The following is a 19,156-nucleotide window of genomic DNA, read 5'->3' as shown; positions in this document are numbered from 1 at the left end:
TTGTGGTTCCGTTGGAAAAAACTGGTACATCTGAGGCGTCCATCCAATAAAAGGCAATTACTTGAGGCTATAATTGTCTCATGGCATCACATAATAAAGAAGGAAGAGCTCCAAACTGGTTGGCTCAATGCCACGTCGCTGTGCTGCTGTCTTGAAAAATAAAGGATACCCAACGAAATACTGATAGGACAGTAAGATCCAAAATACACAGGGATTTTCACCCTAAGTGTTGTTTTCACTGCATAACTTCCCTTGCAATGCAAATATTTGACCTCTGTTTATTGTGTTGAATTCAGCATTAATTTTCCTTTCATTTGATATGAATCATTGCACTGCATGAAGTGTAACAGTTTTTCTAAGCATTCGAAGTTGAAAAACATTCAAATTTCAAAAAGTGTCCGCAATTTTGGCCACCACCGTGTGTGTGTGTGTGTGTGTGTGTGTGTGTGTCCCTGACAATGCTAAGTTTGCTGTATTTGCATTTTATATCACATTCCTGTTACTCCTGTGTTTAAGCTGGGTACACACTTAGCAATGTGCACCCAGCCTGACATCGCTGGCAGAGGCAAGTGCATACACACTTGCCTATGTGGGGAGCGACGGCCAGGTCCATGCTGCATTCAGCAGCATGGCTCTCGCTAACTACGTCCCCCATTGGCCCTGCATGTGGGGCCGACGGAGGATGTTGCTGATGACAAGAGCGCGCATCCTCAGCGACATAGCAGTTACACACTTTGACAATGTGCTAGATAGGTCACTCTGATCTGCATTAAGCGAGGTACACACTGGAGCGAGGGGCATTCGTAGCGACATTGACATCTGAACGAATGCCCGTCAACAGTGATTGTGCGTGGACACACTGGACGACTTTAACGACGTAATCATTCACTAATAATGAATCACTGTTACGTCATTCATTAACAATGTACAGGCCGCAAGCAATATCGCTAGGTTTGATGTGCAGCACATCAAACCTGACCGTCGCTAGCGACCACAGGAGTGGGAAAACATGCATGCGTGAGCTATGTAGGCGATATGTCGTTATGGAATAGCATATCGACCCGACATCGCTTCAGTCTGTGCCCAGCTTTACACCTGGCTCATAGGCATACTGCATAATTGCTAATTGTCACGGCTGTAACTAGGGGTGTGCGAGCAGTGCCGCCGCACAGAGTGCAGGTCTTTGTTGCTTCCCCAGGGTCCCGGCATCTGTCTAGCAGCGAAGTTAATGTCACTGCTGCAGCGGAGCTGCTCCAGACATACACCCTGCCGCCTTTACAGCTCCCTGCAGCATCCTGGGTGCTGCTGTTCTTTCTGTCGCTGCAGCCCAGCCCCCTCGGCATGACATCATGATGTCAATCGGTTAGGGGGCGTGGTTGGCACAGTGCGCCGTAAAGCCCTGTTTCAGCGCTGCTGATTGTCCCTTAGCTAGGTAGGCACTGAGATTTATTTGGCCACATAGCTGATAACTTGTTAATTCTGGTCTATCCGGCTGTACGACGTCTGTCGGTAGCGATGACGTACATTTATCATTGTGAAAATGTAGTGTGTAACTGATCGGTCCAACTTATCTGAGGTTTATACACGTCACCTTTTTGAAGGTCTTTAGGGCAGATAATGGATCGGAGAGATTTGGAGTAGTGTGTACATGGGAAATCAGATGTTCTCTGGATCGTTCCATCTCAGATTTTTTTTTAAATGTGATTTCTCATCTTTTAGATGTGTACCTGTCATAATTTCCAATGATCATTCCACAAGATTTGTTTATGTAATGCCATATGTAATATTGACCAATTGTACAATTTGTGTACTTTTGTATATAAGATGAAAGCTGAACTCTGCTGGATCCATCCTAAATAGACAAATACTGTAGCTGGTTCCAGTGGGTTTTTTTTTATTTTTTTATGAACACCGGTATTATATTAAAAAAAAAAAAAAAAAATGGTTAATGGTACTCTCCTAAACTGCTGAAGGTTATGTTGCCAGGTTAGTGTCTCACTGATCTGTAAAGCAGCTGGACTGGTCTGTTGATGCAATTTTTTTGTGTGTGTTATATACACTACCTTTCAAAAGTTTGGGGTCACCCAGACAATTTCGTGTTTTACATGAAAACTGACTTTTATTTATCAAATGAGTTGCAAAATGAATAGAACATATAGTCAAGACACTGGCAGGGTTAGAAATAATAATTGTGTCCTTTCGTCAAAGAATGCTCCTTTTGCAGCAATTACAGCATTGCAGACCTTTGGCATTCTAGCTGTTAATTTGTTGAGGTAATCTGAAGAAATTTCACCCCACGCTTCCTGAAGCACCTCCCACAAGTTGGATTGACTTGATGGGCACTTCTTGCGTACCATACGGTCAAGCTGCTCCCACAACAGCTCAATGGGGTTGAGATCTGGTGACTGCACTGGCCACTCCATTACAGAAGCAATACCAGCTGCCTGCTTCTTCCCTAAATAGTTCTTGCATAATTTGCTTTGGGTCATTGTCCTGTTGGAAGTGGAAATTGTCTCCAATCAAGCGCTGTCCACAGGGTATGGCATGGCATTGCAAAATGGAGTGATAGCCTTCCTTATTCAAAATCCCTTTTACTTTGTACAAATCTCCCACTTTACCAGCACCAAAGCAGCCCCAGACCATCACATTACCTCCACCTTGCTGGCGTCGGGAACTCTTCCAGCATCTTTTCACTTGTTCTGCATCTCACAAATGTTCTTCTGTGTGATCCAAACACCTCAAACTTCGATTCGTCTGTCCATAATTTTTTTCCAATCTTCCTCTGTTCAATGTCTGTGTTCTTTTGCCCATATTAATCTTTTCCTTTTGTTGGCCAGTCTCAGATATGGCTTTTTCTTTGCCACTATGCCTAGAAGGCCAGCATCCCGTAGTCGCCTCTTCACTGTAGACATTGACACTGACGTTTTGCGGGTACCATTTAATGAAGCTGCCAGTTGAGGACTTGTGAGGCATCTATTTCTCAAACTAGAGACTCTAATGTACTTGTCTTCTTGCACAGTTGTGCACCGGGGACTCCCACTTCTCTTTCTACTCTGGTTAGAGCCTGTTTGTGCTGTTCTCTGAAGGTGGTAGTAGTACACACCGTTGTAGGAGATGTTCAGTTTCTTGGCAATTTCTCGCATGGAATAGCAGTCATTTCTAAGAACAAGAATAGACTGTCGAGGTTCACTTGAAAGTTCTCTTTTTCTGGCCATTTGGAGAGTATAATCGAACCCACAAATGTGATGTTCCAGATACTCAACTAGTTCAAAGTAAAGCCAGTTTTATAGCTTCTCTAACGAGCAAACCCATTTTCAGCTGTGCTAACATAATTGCGCAAGGGTTTTAAGGGTTTTCTAATCATCCATTAGTCTTCTAATGCGCTTAGCAAACACAATGTACCAAAGAACAGTGGAGTGATGGTTGCTGGAAATGGGCCTCTATACACCTATGTAGATATTCCTTTTAAAAACCAGATGTTTGCAGCTAGTATAGTCATTTACAACACTAACAATGTATAGAGTGTATTTCTGATTAATTTTATGTTATCTTCATTGAAAAAAACAGAAATTTCCTTATTTTTGAAAGAAAAGCACTAAGTGACCCCAAACTTTTGAACGGTAGTGTGTGTGTGTGCTAAAAAAAAATAAAAATAAAATATATATATATTATATTATATTATATTATATACAAAAATGTTCGGCACTCCAGAATTAGAGAGACAGCTTACCGGGTGCCTTCCATGCAAGTTTAAGATAGACAACGGACCAAATGGCGGCACTCATGGGTTTTTCAAAATGAGGGCAACAGCCCAATCAATAATTCAACGTTTCGGTATATTTCAACCTTCCTGACGAAGGTTGAAATATACCGAAACTTTGAATTATTGATTGGGCTGTTGTCCTCATTTTGAAAAAACCATGAGTGCCGCTGTTTGGTCTGGTGTATCTGTGTACATACATACATACCCAGTCAAAAGTTTGAACACACCTTCTCATTCACTGGTTTTTGTTTATTTAAATTATTTTCAACATGGTAGATTATTGCTGAAGACATCAAAACTATGAAAGAACACATATGGAATTATGTTGTAAACAAAAAAGTGTTAAATCATAATATGTTTTATATTTTAGATTCCTCAAAGTAGCCCCCTTTTAGGCTTGCACATTTTAATATTAGTTATGCTTCTGTCTGCTGTGTTCAACAACTCTGTCTGCCAATAGTGATGATATCTTCTTGGTAATCTCTTAACTTTTTGTGCATTTTTCATATAGTTTCCATGTCCCTGAGGTACAGTCTGTTTGTCCTTCCTACATTACTCTCTTGGTGATCTAGGGGCCTATATATCAAGCTGTTTTTTACATAAAATTATGTAGAAACTGCAGTTTCTGCATAATTTTATGTGTTGTACGTACGTATGGCACAATGAAGGCGATTTCAAAGACCTCTCAATGAAAGTGCTAATTAGCACTTCAGATTGCAGTCCCCATTATTATCAATGCAGACCATGATCTGACCCTTATGTACCAAACGCCAAAATGCGAAGCACCGGTAGTTTACAACATCTTCAGATGGTGTAAACTGCTTTAAGCCTATGGAGGCTCCAGATGCAGGAGAGAGATCTTTCGCTCTCTCTCTCTCTCTCGCATCCTTCGGCCAGCGGTGGAAGCTGACACTGTGCACATGCGCAGTGTCAGCTTCTACAGGAGAAGTCTTTCGCAAACATGAAAGACTTCTACAATTTGCCGGGGATATAACTCGCAGGGACAGCGATCACCACAACTGCTGTCCCTGCGAGCTCCCCTTTGTACATAGTGGGGATATTTTAATTAAAAATTAAAATCTCTCCTGCTATGTGAATCCTAAATAACCGCGCCAGTTCCGTGATTATTAGTACATAGACCCCCTAGTCATAACCTGCATTGGAAATCCGGTTGATCGAACCCTATGTACAATGTACTATCACACAAGTTCAATGAGAACATTATTTATACCAATAGGAGAATGCTGCTTACACTGAATGTGTATGGTAAGTGCCTGGTAAGCGCCACTTGTGTAATATATTCTAGTGTAGGGATGAACAAAATAATGTGGAATTCTAGGAGCCAGCAGGATCTCTTAAATAAACCAGGGAAGAATGCGCATCTACTGACACTGTAGAAATGCCTCCCTAAAGATGGGCACCACCAATTGTAGTCTCACTGGCTACCAGACTTCTGAGATTCATCCAGCTCTTTTCCTGATATGAAATATCCTTTTATGACTGAGCTACGGTTAATGACAGATACATTTTAACTATGTAAGTACTCCCACTCACTTGCTGTATAATGTGAACAAAACTTATAATTAAAAGTCTTGTTCTCATGTAATTTTGCAACTAATTCCAATAAATTTTGACTGTTATGATGCTTATTATTTTAAATGTACAGATGGTGTAGTGTACTAAAATCAACCTAAATGATTACTCATGTGCTCAAGTCTTTGTTTCTCTGTTATGGATGGATGCAAGCAAAGTTTGCTGTGCTTCTATTCTGCCTGATCTTTACTCACTGTAAATTTATAGATGGCTATCAAACTAGACCCCTCCCAATTGCTTAACAGACTTTTAACATAACAACCAGTGCTTATAGTCCAAGCATTCAGTAAAGTATATGTGTGTTTTGACATTGAATATCTGCAATGTTGAGTTACCTTTACATATGGTGATGTGCGCACCCGCACTTCTCAACCGCACATTGTGCAAAATTGAATTGCTGGCTATGACTGCTGCATCTGTTTCAGGCAGTTTGGTTACAAATTGACTATAAAAAATGTACTGCATTTAGCCTCCATTTCTCCAAGAATATAAGTGACACCCATAAGATACATTCAGGGTACATTTGGTGTCGGCTGTTCACGTTTTTGTATATTTAGTTCTCTAAAGCTTAGAGAGGTGATGTAGTTTATATCCCGGCATGCGGGATGCCAGTGCTCAGAATCCCATTGCCGGCATCCCACAAGTAAGTAGAGGGGTTAGGGGGAGGGTTATGTACTGGGGGGGGTGGGGAGGCACTCTGCAGGAAGGGTTAGGTTTAGGCACTAGGGGGGAGTTAGATTTGGTGCAGAGAGGTTTAGGAGTAGGATTAAGGTACTTAGCGACAGCTGTCGGTATCTTAACCCTGTCGGGATCTCGAGCACCGGTGTCCCGTACCCAACCTACCCACAATCAGCGTTTGCCATGTGCGTACTCACACTTCTGTAGTCTAACAGCTATGATCCTCCGTCCGAGCGTCCTCGGAATCTGCAGGGAACGGTCCTCCTGTTGCTGGCTATTTAAGAGCCGGCTGGTTAAATGCAGAATATAATCATGGGTAGCGCTGGGTTGTTGCCGTCAGAATGTAATTAGTGCTTGGCTGTTGTCGTGATATGTGGAGGTCCTTAACGCATTTTGTAACGATCCACGTGACTTTCTCAAAAAGGTATAGGTGCCCATACATCTGCGACGGATCGCTGCGATGCAGGGCTGTGATCAGAAATTTCCGATCGCCATCTCCAATTTCCGTCGCCAGATCGCCGAAATCAAACATGTTGAATTTCTGCGATGCCGGGTTGCAGGATCGCGGCAATCTATCTCTGATGTATGGGGCTCATATAACCTCACAGTGTCCAGTGAGCTTATTTAAGCTCTAGCCAAAATTTTATACCACAGGTGGATTTAATAGTACTTAAGGATAGCGTCAGTTAAGGCCCCCATACATCAGAGATTGATTGCAGCAATCGTGCAATTTGCAATCGATTGTGTCTAAAGATCTTTCCCTTTTTCAATCGATTGCAGAATTGCCACAATCTGCAATCGATTGAAAAAGGGAAAGATCTTTAGACACAATCGATTGCAAATTGCACGATTGCTGCAATCAATCTCTGATGTATGGGGGCCTTAACACTCCCTCTACAACTGCTTCCAATCAATTGTAGCAAAAAAATGTCTATCACTAATGCTGGGCATACACTATACAATTATCTGTCCAATCTGGCTGGTTGGAATGAAAACATGGTAATGTATGGGAGCAAATGACAATCAAACATTTGTTCACAAACACTGGAAAACAGACAAAAATGGAAGTTCAGCCAAATTGGTTAAATAAAACAAATTTATCCAATTTGAACAATCGTTTTTGTCTGTTTTGCAGTGTTTAAAACCATACAATCGACTGTCATTTGCTCCCATACATTACCAGGTTTTCATTCCAACCAGCCAGATTGGACAGATATCTGACAGATAATTGTATAATATATGCTCAGCATAAGAGGACATTGTTTCCTCGACACTAAAATATACATTAAACCAGATAATAAATATTAAATTAAAAAAATTAGCATATAAATGATGCATGAAAAAATAGTAATAAATGTAACTATAAATACATCTACTTCCATATAAACCTGCAATAATAAAAATAATAATTTATAACGTCAATACTTAAAAATTAATACCAATATATTCATGTAAACCAATTAATATATATTATAGTATATTAAAGATATTCTATATCCATATGGAATTGTATATACCTCAGCTTGATATCAACTACCCATACAATGTGTGTGTGTAGACAACAAAAGATCTAGGTTCTCATATCAATGCACAACAATTTATACATAATTACAAAAATGGCGTATGCATATACAGTATTTTAATGTTTGAAGAATACCTACAGTATATAAAATGAACAACTAATGCTCGATGTTTGAAAAGAAACCTAATAGTCTTATTAAGCTCATCTCCGTACGTAAGATATATAAATATAGATGTAGACTGGATAAAGGCAACATTTATTATTAGCGTCTACCAATAAATATATACCATTTAAACTACTAATAATCGGAGATAGATAGATATATATATTACACAGTCAGGTGCATAAATATTGGGACATTGACAGAATTTTCATATTTTGGCCTCTATTCACCACCACAATGGCTTTGAAATTAAACAAACAAGATGTGCTTTAACTGCAGACTTTCAGATTTAATTTGAGGGTAATTACATCCAAATCAGGTGAACGGTGTAGGAATTAGAATGGTTTCTATATGTGCCTCCCACTTTTTAAGGGACCAAAAGTAATGGGACAAACTAAACAATCCTAAATCTAACTTTCACTTTTTAATACTTTGTTGCAAATCCTTTGCAGGCAATTACAGCCTGAAGTCTGGAACGCATAGACATCACCAGACACTGGGTTTCATCCCTGGTGATGCTCTGCCAGGCCTCTACTGCAAATGTCTTCAGTTCCTGCTTGTTCTTGGGGCATTTTCCCTTCAGTTTTGTCTTCATCAAGTGAAATGCATGCTCAATCGGATTCAGGTCAGGGGATTGACTTGGCCATTGCATAACATTCCACTTTTTAGCCTTAAACTCTTTGGTTGCTTTTGCAGTATGCTTCGGGTCATTGTCCATCTGCACTGTGAAGCGCCGTCCAATGAGTTCTGAAGCATTTGACTTCAGAATGCATTCTGCTGCTTTTGTCAGCAGTCACATCATCAATAAATACAAGGGAACCAGTTCCATTGGCAGCCATACATGCCCACGCCATGACACTACCACCGCCATGCTTCACTGATGAGGTGGTATGTTTTGGATCATGAGCAGTTCCTTTCCTTCTCCATACTCTTCTCTTCCCATCACTCTCGTACAAGTTGATCTTTGTCTCATCTGTCCATAGGATGTTGTTCCAGAACTGTAATGGCTTTTTTAGATGTTGTTTGGCAAACTCTAATCTGGTCTTCCTGTTTTTGTGGCCCACCAAGGGTTTACATCTTGTGGTGAACCCTCTATATTCACTCTTGTGAAGTCTTCTCTTGATTGTTGACTTTGACACATATACACCTACCTCCTGGAGAGTGTTCTTGATTTGGCCAACTGTTGTGAAGGGGTTTTTCTTCACCAGGGAAATAATTCTTCTGTCATCCACCACAGTTGTTTTCCATGGTCTTCCGGGTCTTTTGGTGTTGCTGAGCTCTCCGGTGCATTCTTTCTTTTTAAGAATGTCCCAAACAGTTGATTTGGCCACACCTAATGTTTTTGCTATGTCTCTGATGGGTTTGTTTTGATTTTTCAGCCTAATGATGGCTTGCTTCACTGATAGTGACAGCTCTTTGGATCTCATATTGAGAGTCGACAGCAACTGATTTCAAATGCAAATGTCACACCTAGAATCAACCTCCAGACCTTTTACCTGCTTAATTGATAATGAAATAACGAGGGAATAGCCCACACCTGTCCATGAAATAGCTTTTGAGTTGATAGTCCCATTACTTTTGGCCCCTTAAAAAGTGGGAGGCACATCTAGAAACCGTTGTAATTCCTACACCGTTCACCTGATTTGGATGTAATTACCCTCAAATTAAATCTGAAAGTCTGCAGTTAAAGCACATCTTGTTTGTTTAATTTCAAAGCCATTGTGGTGGTGAATAGAGGCCAAAATATGAAAATTCTGTCAATGTCCCAATATTTATGCACCTGACTGTTGTTAAATTTGTAAATAAACCTTTTAATATATTCCTTCCTATAAACCTCTAAGATTCACCTGCCTAGAACCTCTAAGACAAAACCTGCCTATAAACCTCTAAACACAACGCTAATTGCGTACGCAGTATGACCACAAATAAAGACAGGAGTGGAATCTTGTGGTTCCAACGCACAAGTATTATTCAGGTAAAAGTACAGTCAGTTACACGCAATCTTTACATACATAATTCAGGCGTAAAAGCAAATAATACAGACCAAGTACGGTTATACATACGCTGCGCCTCCGGACCCAGAGATAGACTTCTGACTAGATATCCTCAGTTCACCCAAAATTCAGCATGAACTGGCAAACCAGTGTTTGGACACATGTATTTATTCCCCCCCAGACTGAAACAGGACAAAGGGGAAACTTCCTGCTGATATCATTGGTTCCCAGAGGAGGAGCATATGTAACGACACATTTAACAGGTTGTTTCAAATAGACTTTTCCTGCCTCTAACAGCCGGGGTCTTTCTGGTAACGCCTCCTGTAACATTCCATCAACTAAAACATTTTGTTGCTTATAAGTTCTGCGATCCGTAACTTGAGTTTGCATGATGCGATCTCTCCACCGATAACACCGGGATTCTGTAAAAAGCGTACGCATCAGAACGAGACCAAACATACCTTGCTTATCATGTATAATACCTTAGATATCAAAAACCTCTATTTCTTAGCATTTAAACTAACTTAACCAACTTGAATCATACATTTTGATTCTTATGGAACCTTATGTGCGAATATGTAGTGTGTGGGTATTCGGGGTTTGATATAAGGACGCTAGTTATTAATGGGTGAGATTTAAGTGCATAATCTCTCATACACGAAGTGAACATCCAGCAGTGTGGATGGCTGAGGGTTGTAATTCTACATGCCCTCTGTCAGCAGGCCCCCACCTGCTGTGTTCAAAAGAAAACAAACCCTCTTTTGTTCTCACAGACTCTTGTGTGAAGTGCAAATGTATTATCACCTCAAACTTTTTGTGATTTGGAGCCATCTTGTCTAGGATTCAGGCAAATCCAATTGTGTAGATATTATATTACAATTGCCACAACTATACTTTATCTGCATCCAGGGATTCCCAATTTGTATGTAAAAATACCCATTGTCTCTTATTTACTTCTACTCCGACAGCTGGTTTTTCTCGTTGCCCTTGGTAGGTAAACAAAAACATTTCCATCTGTTCTTAGCTCCTGGGTTATAACTTGAATTAATGCTGACCACACAAAATGGTGTCTTGCGATCTCATTTCCAACATGGAGTCTTGCGGCCATTCGCAAGATGGCGTCGCTGCGATTAAATTTTAAACTGAACTTGTCTCACTCAATTATTCAACTTCGACACTGTATGTGTGTATGTGTGTGTGTGTGTGTATATATATATATATATATATATATATATGTATGTATGTATGTCATAGTTGTCATTGCTCATGTTGTAGGGAATATCCTGTTAATCCACTGTGTTAGTTTGTGGTGTTGTCCAGAGAGCAGAGATTGGTACACTTCTGCAAATGAATGCATTAACATTGTTTGTTTTGTTTCTATTTAAGTAATTTGCCTTCAACTTGGCGATATGATCTAAAATGAAAAAAAAAAAAAAAACAGTCAGCAATGGCATTTTTTATTTTCTACAGATACATACAGCATATTAGATCAGAATAATTTGAAGCCACATTTTAAAACCACACTTGAAAAGCAATGGAAGATGTACCAGCATTATATGAAATCTTTCAAGGCGAGGTAAATGATTCATATTTCATGTAATGTATTGCATTTTATATTACTCATTTTGATGTTTAAAATAAGAATGCATTGTCTGATTTCATGCTTAAGCCGGCCATACACTGTGCGATATGACCGTGACGGGGAAACTGACGTCCGACATATCGTGCGGTTGGGTGGCCGACCGCCCGATATGCCGGCTCCCCTCCCTCACCCTCATAGCTCTGCATGGGATCGCACATCGCGTCCCCTGATCGACTGAACCTGCAGTAAGATTTGGGGGTGCGATGTACAACCCCACGGGTGCGCACTCGAAATCATGCCCATACACTGTGATTTAGCAGCCAAATCGTACCAATCTGTCGGATCGGCTGATTTATCGCACCGTGTATGGGCCGCTTTACACTAGACTTTGGAAACCAGTCCATCTGTAATCTTGATATAAATGACCAAGGGATATATTGATGAAGTAGAGAAAAGCCCTGCTTAACTGAAAACTGTGCTTTACACTGCTTTGTCCTATTCGGGGTACACACTGGCAGATATATTGACTGATCAATTGATCGGCCAATGCATTGTGTGCCCGTCGGCCAGTGTGTACCAGTGATATGTCTGTGAACTATGTCATTTACAGACATAGCGGGTTGGCTGTGCATGCACTTGCAGCAGGGGCTATGGTGGATGGGACCCGCGGCCAGATGACAGATGATGGTTGGTCAGTGTGTATGAACAACCATCATCTGCAGATATATCTGTAAGGTGTGTACCCTGCTTAATTCACGGTTTTCTTGTTTTGCTCATGTGTAAGGCGCTGCGGAATCCTTGTGGCGCCATAAAAATAAAGGATAATAACTAACATAATCAGGAGGAGCCAATCTTATTTGCATAATGTCCATACTCCAGAGCTCTATACATGGTGTCTATCCACCTCTAAATTTTAGGAAATTTACATTTTAAGCACAAATTCATAGAAATTATGCTAATAATGAAACTGTGTTTTAGAAGTGATTAAATAAGTGTTCTTTAGTAGGATATCATTTGCAGGAGTTAATATGTAGATTAATTTCACCTGGAAAGCTAAAACAAAACTGGAGCATGACTTTTTAACATTATATTGGTTACCCACTTTTGATATTTGAACAGTACCATATCTATTTATCCACAGGTTGCAAATGTGACAGATTATGGAGCATTTATTAAAATTCCAGGCTGCAGAAAACAAGGTAATCAGGGATATGCTTTATAGTCCTGGCCATCGCTATAATTGATCAAATCAATACTCTGTATGACTGCATAGATCCAATTCAGCGTAGCAAGGTAGTCAGCCATATTACCTGCTCATAAGGGGAACTTTACCTGTATTCAGACACTGTTTTTCCGCTATCATGTCAATTGTTTGGTATAAAAGTACGTATCCACTAGGCCAGGCCTGGCCAACCTGTGGCTCTCCAGCTGTTGTGAAACTACATGGCCCAGCAACTGTTCTACCATTCCCTAATAACAAAACTGTAGCAGAGCATGCTGGGACTTGTAGTTTTACAACATCTGGAGAGCCACAGGTTGGCCAGGCCTGTACTAGGCGATTAAACTGGCCGATTGAACGATAACGACATCGTTGCTAATCGTCTGCAAATCGGCCATGTAAATGTCAAAAACAACCAGCAGAAACGCGTGCCCGCTGGTCGTTTTTGATATCTATCATCGCCCGTACATGATGGTGAAACTGACGATCACGTCAGGTTCAGCATGTACAGGGATGAAGGATGTGCCTACACTGAATGACTGAACGTTCAGTGTAGGCACATGACATTAGGGTTGACACCCTGACGACAAGGCTGTTCAGGCCTTGAAACGTCGGCTTATATGGCACAACAAATTTGCTTTTTTTTGAAAGAAGTTCGGATGAGTGCCGCCTGCTTCTATCTTTAGAAGACGCGCTGGAGATATATATATATATATATATATATATCTATTACAGTCAGAAAGGAAGAAAGCACTCACCACTTGTTGTACAAAAGTATAACTCAATTGGATTAATCCATAACACACGGTCTGTTGACGTTTCGGTCCCTAAGGACCTTTGTCAAGGCTCACCACCCAAGACAGTACAGCAACCAAGAAGAAATAACACCCATATGTCTGAACCTGCTTATATAGTCCCCACATCTGGTAATGCACAACACCTGTGTCTCATCAGCATGAAACAGGAAGTAGCCTTGCAGAATAGCAAAAAAAACACTGCAAAATGCCCATGTAGGCTATGAGACATGATATTGTATAATGCCTCACTCACCTCGACAGATGCACATCGCATATGTACGGACAAACAGTCACATCAAAAAAAGGCTATTCATGGACAAACAGGAAGTGGCATGCATTCCACGCCGTGGAACGCATGTACACTGGAAGTGCGTAGTCACATGATCGGCAGCGCGTCAGAGGGAGCAATTGAATCTATAGAGAACCCAGCTGTATCAAACACTGTGCGCTCCACACGATGGGGCGCACAAAGACAGAAGCAGCACACCAATGACATATCAAAATACCTGGCTAGATAGCCCAGATAGCAAATCAGGGCTTGCGCTCCAGAATAAAAGGAAACATGTCACCATGGCAACAAAAGTAAATAATCAAATAGAACTAGCTGTTCAAAACTGTTAATCAATATATTGCAAAACCAGTAGTAAGGACACCAAGCAGGCTCAAACAGAATAGAACAAATACAATATTCACCATAACCACATTTAAGTGCATAATATTTGACAATATACACAAAAAATTTTTAAATGTTAAACCGAGATGGTGGTCGGTATTGGACACGCAACAAGCGACAGGTTAATATCATCCCTGGCGAGTCACATGAGCAACAGCGCTCAGCACTACACAAAAATCTACTTTATCAAATATTGTACAAATGAGATAAACATATAACACTAATACATCTAAACAGAAAAAACGAAATAAACAATAAAAATAAATAAAATTAGACAGAAAAATATATAATATAATAAATCAGACAAAAAAACATGAAAACACATATATAATTGCCAGCACTGCCAAACTAAAAATTAGCACCAGATCATCGCAAGAATATATTATATGGATGATTTTTGTTCAGCCCACGTGGGGCAACCGTATCGAGATTGAAAATCCACCTTGCCTCACGTTTTCTCAACAACAGTTCCCTGTTGCCACCTCTTATCAGTTTGGGAATATGGTCTATTAGCATGCACCGTAATGATGCCAACTGGTGCTTTGCATCCAAAAAATATTGTGCTACAGGTTTGTCGGTAACGTGCGTTGATAATGCCAACCGTATAGACGACCTGTGGTTCGCCATCCTCTCGCGGAATCCTCTAGTAGTCATCCCAACGTAGTAAAGCCCATATGGGCAGATCAAGATATAGATGACATGATCCATGGTGCAAAGTAATTTGTGCTTAATATTGATCTTCCTGCCACTATGGGGATGGGAAAAACTGGAACCAGCAATCATAGACCTACAAGTAGTGCAGTTGGCACATTTGAAGCAACCAGGCTTAGAGTTCATAAGCCACTGGGTCCGTTGTGCAGTGGGATGCTGCATAGGTCTCATCAGTAGTTGCCGCAGGCTAGGACCTCTCCTGTAAGCCATCAATGGAGGTCGCTTACTCACATTGCTGAAAGCCTTATCTGTGGATATTATATCCCAATGTTTATATATGCTTTTTGGGTCTGTGCTGAAGACAGATCATAAGTGGACGTATGTATCATCCGGGTGGGATCAAGTACTGTCTTGGTGGTCTCATTTGCATGTCGACGTCTAGCCTTGTGGAGGCACCTAACAACCATGTTTAATGCATATCCCCTCTCAAGGAACCGTCCTTTCATTTCTTCAAGTTGTCTCTCAGTCTGTATCGCATTGGTGTTATTGCGTAGTACTTGCATGAACTGCGATATCGGCAGACTTTCTTTCAGTAGGGGTGGATGGTGACTGGAGGAATGCAACATGTTGCGGTCAGAACTTTTGTGAAATAAAGTAGAGTGCAGTCGATTATTATCAAGAAAGATTGTAACGTCCAAAAAATTGATTGTGTCCCTATGTAATAGGGCCGTGAACCTAATCGGACTCTCTAGTGTATTGAGGTCATTAACCATCGCATACAATGCTCCCTCTGTGCCAAACCAAAAAAATATCGTCGATATAGCGCTTATAATATCTGATATTTTCACCGTAAGTACTTAGCAAATGTTTACGCTCATAGTGGTCCATATACAGGTTGGCGTAGGACAGCGCCAGGTTGGAACTTATTGCCGTCCCCGCCACCTGCATATAGTACTCTCCTCCATATATAAAGTGGTTTTTACACAATACCAATCGTGCCAAATCCAACAATAAAGGAATGGGTGGTCCATCGTGCACACCCGTCATTAATGCAGCTTCCATAACCTCTAAGCCAGCATCATGAGGGATTACCGTATAAAGTGAGGCAACGTCCATGGTAGCCAACCACATGTTGGATGTCAAACTATCCAATGGCAAGGTCTTAGCTAGAAAATCAGTAGTGTCACGAATATAGCTACTCATTGACATAACATGTGGCTGTAAAAAACTGTCAATGAACATTGCCAATGGCGGTAGAACAGACCCTCGGGCCGAGATGATAGGATGCCCGGGCGGGTCCACAAGAGTTTTGTGGACTTTAGGTAATAAATATAAAATAGGGCAGACCGGGTGCGTCACTTTCAAAAAGGAATCTATTCCCTTGTCTAGCCACTTATGTTGAACCTCCCGGTCGATCACATCATCAACTTGTCTTTGGATGTCATACATTGGATTGAACCTAACCTTGGAGTAGGTATCAACGTCATCAAGCTGTCGGCGTACTTCAGTGTCATACGCTGACCAGTACTGGATGACAACGGCACCCCCCTTATCCCCCTGCCTCACCACGATACTATCATCCAACATAAGCAACTTTCAGATTGTGGTATCTTTTAACATCTTGGTAGGATCCCAAATCTTGTTCAACCAATCGCAGAAACGTCTTAATACTTGGGTTAGAGGTTTGGGGATCAAAAGACACTAGGTGCTTTAAAAACAGACTGTGCAGTCACACCCTTATCAGCAGCAAAGAACTCACGTAACCGGAGTTTACGTCCGAATTTGTAATGATCTATGGACCAATCAAAATGATTATGTCTCACCATGGGCACAAATGACAGTCCCAAAGACAATAATTCATTTTCAGCGATAGTCAACGGTCTACTTGAAAGATTATATATCGGTACTAACTCCTCCTGCGCCCCCTTCCTCGCTTTTTTATGCGCACCCCTCTCCTCGTGGGGTGCCTCGGTCTAGATCGAGCAGAGGCGTATCGGGATGTCTGTGGCCTCTCCCTAAAAAAGTACCCCACTTGGTGGTCTATGTAAACTAGATTAGTTTTCAGAATTAGATTGTGAGGAAGAAGTATCAAATCGTGCTGGGGGTCTGTCTTGCTTGCGCAAATCTACGAGGATTGGAATCACTGCGCAACCACCAATAGACTTGGTGGTTCGCATAGTCATTATTGACCGTAGCTAACTTTTTCCGTTTAAATGTTACAAGTTCTTGCTGATATGCAGTTTCATGCTGATGAGACACAGGTGTTGTGCATTACCAGATGTGGGGACTATATAAGCAGGCTCAGACATATGGGTGTTAATTCTTCTTGGTTGCTGTACTGTCTTGGGTGGTGAGTCTTGACAAAGGTCCTTAGGGACCGAAACGTCGACAGACCGTGTGTTATGGATTAAACCAATTGATTGATTTATACTTTTTCACAACAAGTGGTGAGTGCTTTCTTCCTTTCTGACTGTATGCAAATGGGCCTTTGAGCCTCTAGAGGAGTACCCCCTGATGTCATTCTGTATGGACTAGAGTGCAGTCTTTTCTGGAATAAAATATATATATATATATCCAAATGACGGACGGAACACCGGGGCTGATGTAGCAAAAATCACAGCACTACAGACAGCGTGCTGTGATTTTTGCTACATCAGCCCCGGAGTTCCGTCCGTGATTTGGATGTATTTATGAGTTTACCTGTGGAGGGGATCCCGGGTCAGTTGCGGTATTATTCTTCCACGAGTGCCGGTTGTTTTTTGTCATACAGCACTCCTATAACAGCAGATAACTTCACCCGGTGCCAGCACAATGTTGATCATAGCAAATAGAGGTGCAGCACTCAAGGATAATAAAAACACTCAGGAAGTACTTCCTGATGACAATCTAAACCGATTGAAACGTTGAAGATCTACTTTACTTGTGTCTGAGTGGTTTTATATTATATATATATATATATATATATATATATAATAATATAATTTCTAACTTTAGTGCAAAAAAGATTTGAGTTTTGTATCATTGGGCCAAATTCAATTCAGTGAGATGTTGAATAGCGGCGGGAGGGAGCTTCCGAAGCTATTCAATACACTGCGCTGTTTGGGCAGCTAAAACATTTCTTCTCGCACTCCCTGGGGATGCGAGGAGAAATCCGACAAAAGTGCCGGGCACGCAGTTTGCCACTTTAGTTAGAGAATGCCAGTTACAGCGCCTTAACACCCAGGGGTCATTCCATGTCAGTTCTCCCAGGCCATGACACCCACCGACTCAGATTTTCATGAAACTTTGTACACTTGATACTACCACATAGCTATAAACCCATGTACATTTTTTTTTCTTTCTCTAACCCTCATTTTTTGAGATATAGGGGGTCAAATTTTCTAAAAATTGCTTGGAAATGCCACTCCTGATGCTCCATTTTTATGTGAGGTGTATGTGGAAAAACATTCCTATCTCAGTGCCTAATCCACATATCGCTTTAAAATTTTGGCCCTTTGTCAATCAGAATTTGGAGATTCGAGAAGAAAATGTTTTATCAACCTTGCCTGACTCTGAGAGTCATTATACGTTCCTTTACCTCATACTTAATTTATAAGTTTAATTTAATCAAGCGACGGTCACGAACCAATTGGAACCAGCAGCGAGTTCCTATTGGGGTGTAACCGGCTCCTGATTAAAAATGACATTGGTGATGTACTTGGCAGGGTGCAGGGGATTACTTGCTGGGCGGGCGGGCCCCCTAAGCAGCCGGGCCCCATAGCAAGCGCACACATTGCGCCCTCTATAGTTACACCAATGCTTTTTTAGTCTGTTCAAAAGAGAACAGAGACTGCATGCTACGACACTGCTCTCATTGCCCATCAACTGAAAACGTAAAAAGCTTTCTACTTGAGAAATTCCAAGACTGTGACCACGAAGATGAAGTTTTTTACAGTCAGTTGGTATCTACTGACAGAACAGAGATGGTGAGAGGCACTGCAACATTTGATGAATATTTAGAAACTTTGATTGAATAAATAGAAAATCTTGTCCCTCATTCATTTATTGTTAAGGCACAATCAAAGTTTCTAAAAGAAATTAAGGCCAACCTTGAACTTGACACAGCTATTGTTCTCCTGGAGTTTAGTGAAAACTATTCTTACATGATTCAGAATGTTGTTCAAGGGTATCATTGGACAAACAATGGTTGTACACTGCACCCAGCTGGAATCTATGCTCATGTTCCCCAGTCCGATGACATGTTCATCTCAAGTGTCTGTGTCTTGTCTGATGATTTGGAGCATGATGTAGCATTTGTGTACGAAACACAGAAAGTAATTATTCAGTACATCAAGGAAAACATTCCTGCTGTCAAAAATTTGTGTTACTTCAGTGATGTGCAGTTTAAGAACTGAAAAAAACTTTCCCAACTTGTGCTGCCATGATCGAGACTTCACTTTGAAAGTATCATGGGCATTTTTTGCAACCAGCCACGGTAAATCTCCTTGTGATGGCATTGGTGGAACAATTAAGCCTCTGGTT

The 19,156-nt window shown here is 41.0% G+C and overlaps 1 protein-coding gene across 1 annotated transcript in view; it reads left to right on the top strand.

The window, feature by feature from the left end:
* ZCCHC17 (zinc finger CCHC-type containing 17) overlaps positions 1 to 19,156 on the top strand; it is a 50,928-nt gene that overhangs the window by 9,613 nt on the left and 22,159 nt on the right. Inside the window, exons 2-3 of the mRNA XM_088459983.1 lie at positions 11,184 to 11,289; positions 12,437 to 12,494. Of these exons, the coding sequence (XP_088316109.1) occupies positions 11,248 to 11,289; positions 12,437 to 12,494 (100 nt within the window). The 5' untranslated portion in view covers positions 11,184 to 11,247. The remainder of the gene's footprint in view (positions 1 to 11,183; positions 11,290 to 12,436; positions 12,495 to 19,156) is intronic.

This window comes from Taudactylus pleione, unplaced genomic scaffold, assembly GCF_031769625.1.
Source record: "Taudactylus pleione unplaced genomic scaffold, aTauple2 ptg000959l, whole genome shotgun sequence".
In the NCBI taxonomy this organism is placed as follows: domain Eukaryota; kingdom Metazoa; phylum Chordata; class Amphibia; order Anura; family Myobatrachidae; genus Taudactylus; species Taudactylus pleione.
This window is presented reverse-complemented; position numbering and strand designations above follow the sequence as displayed.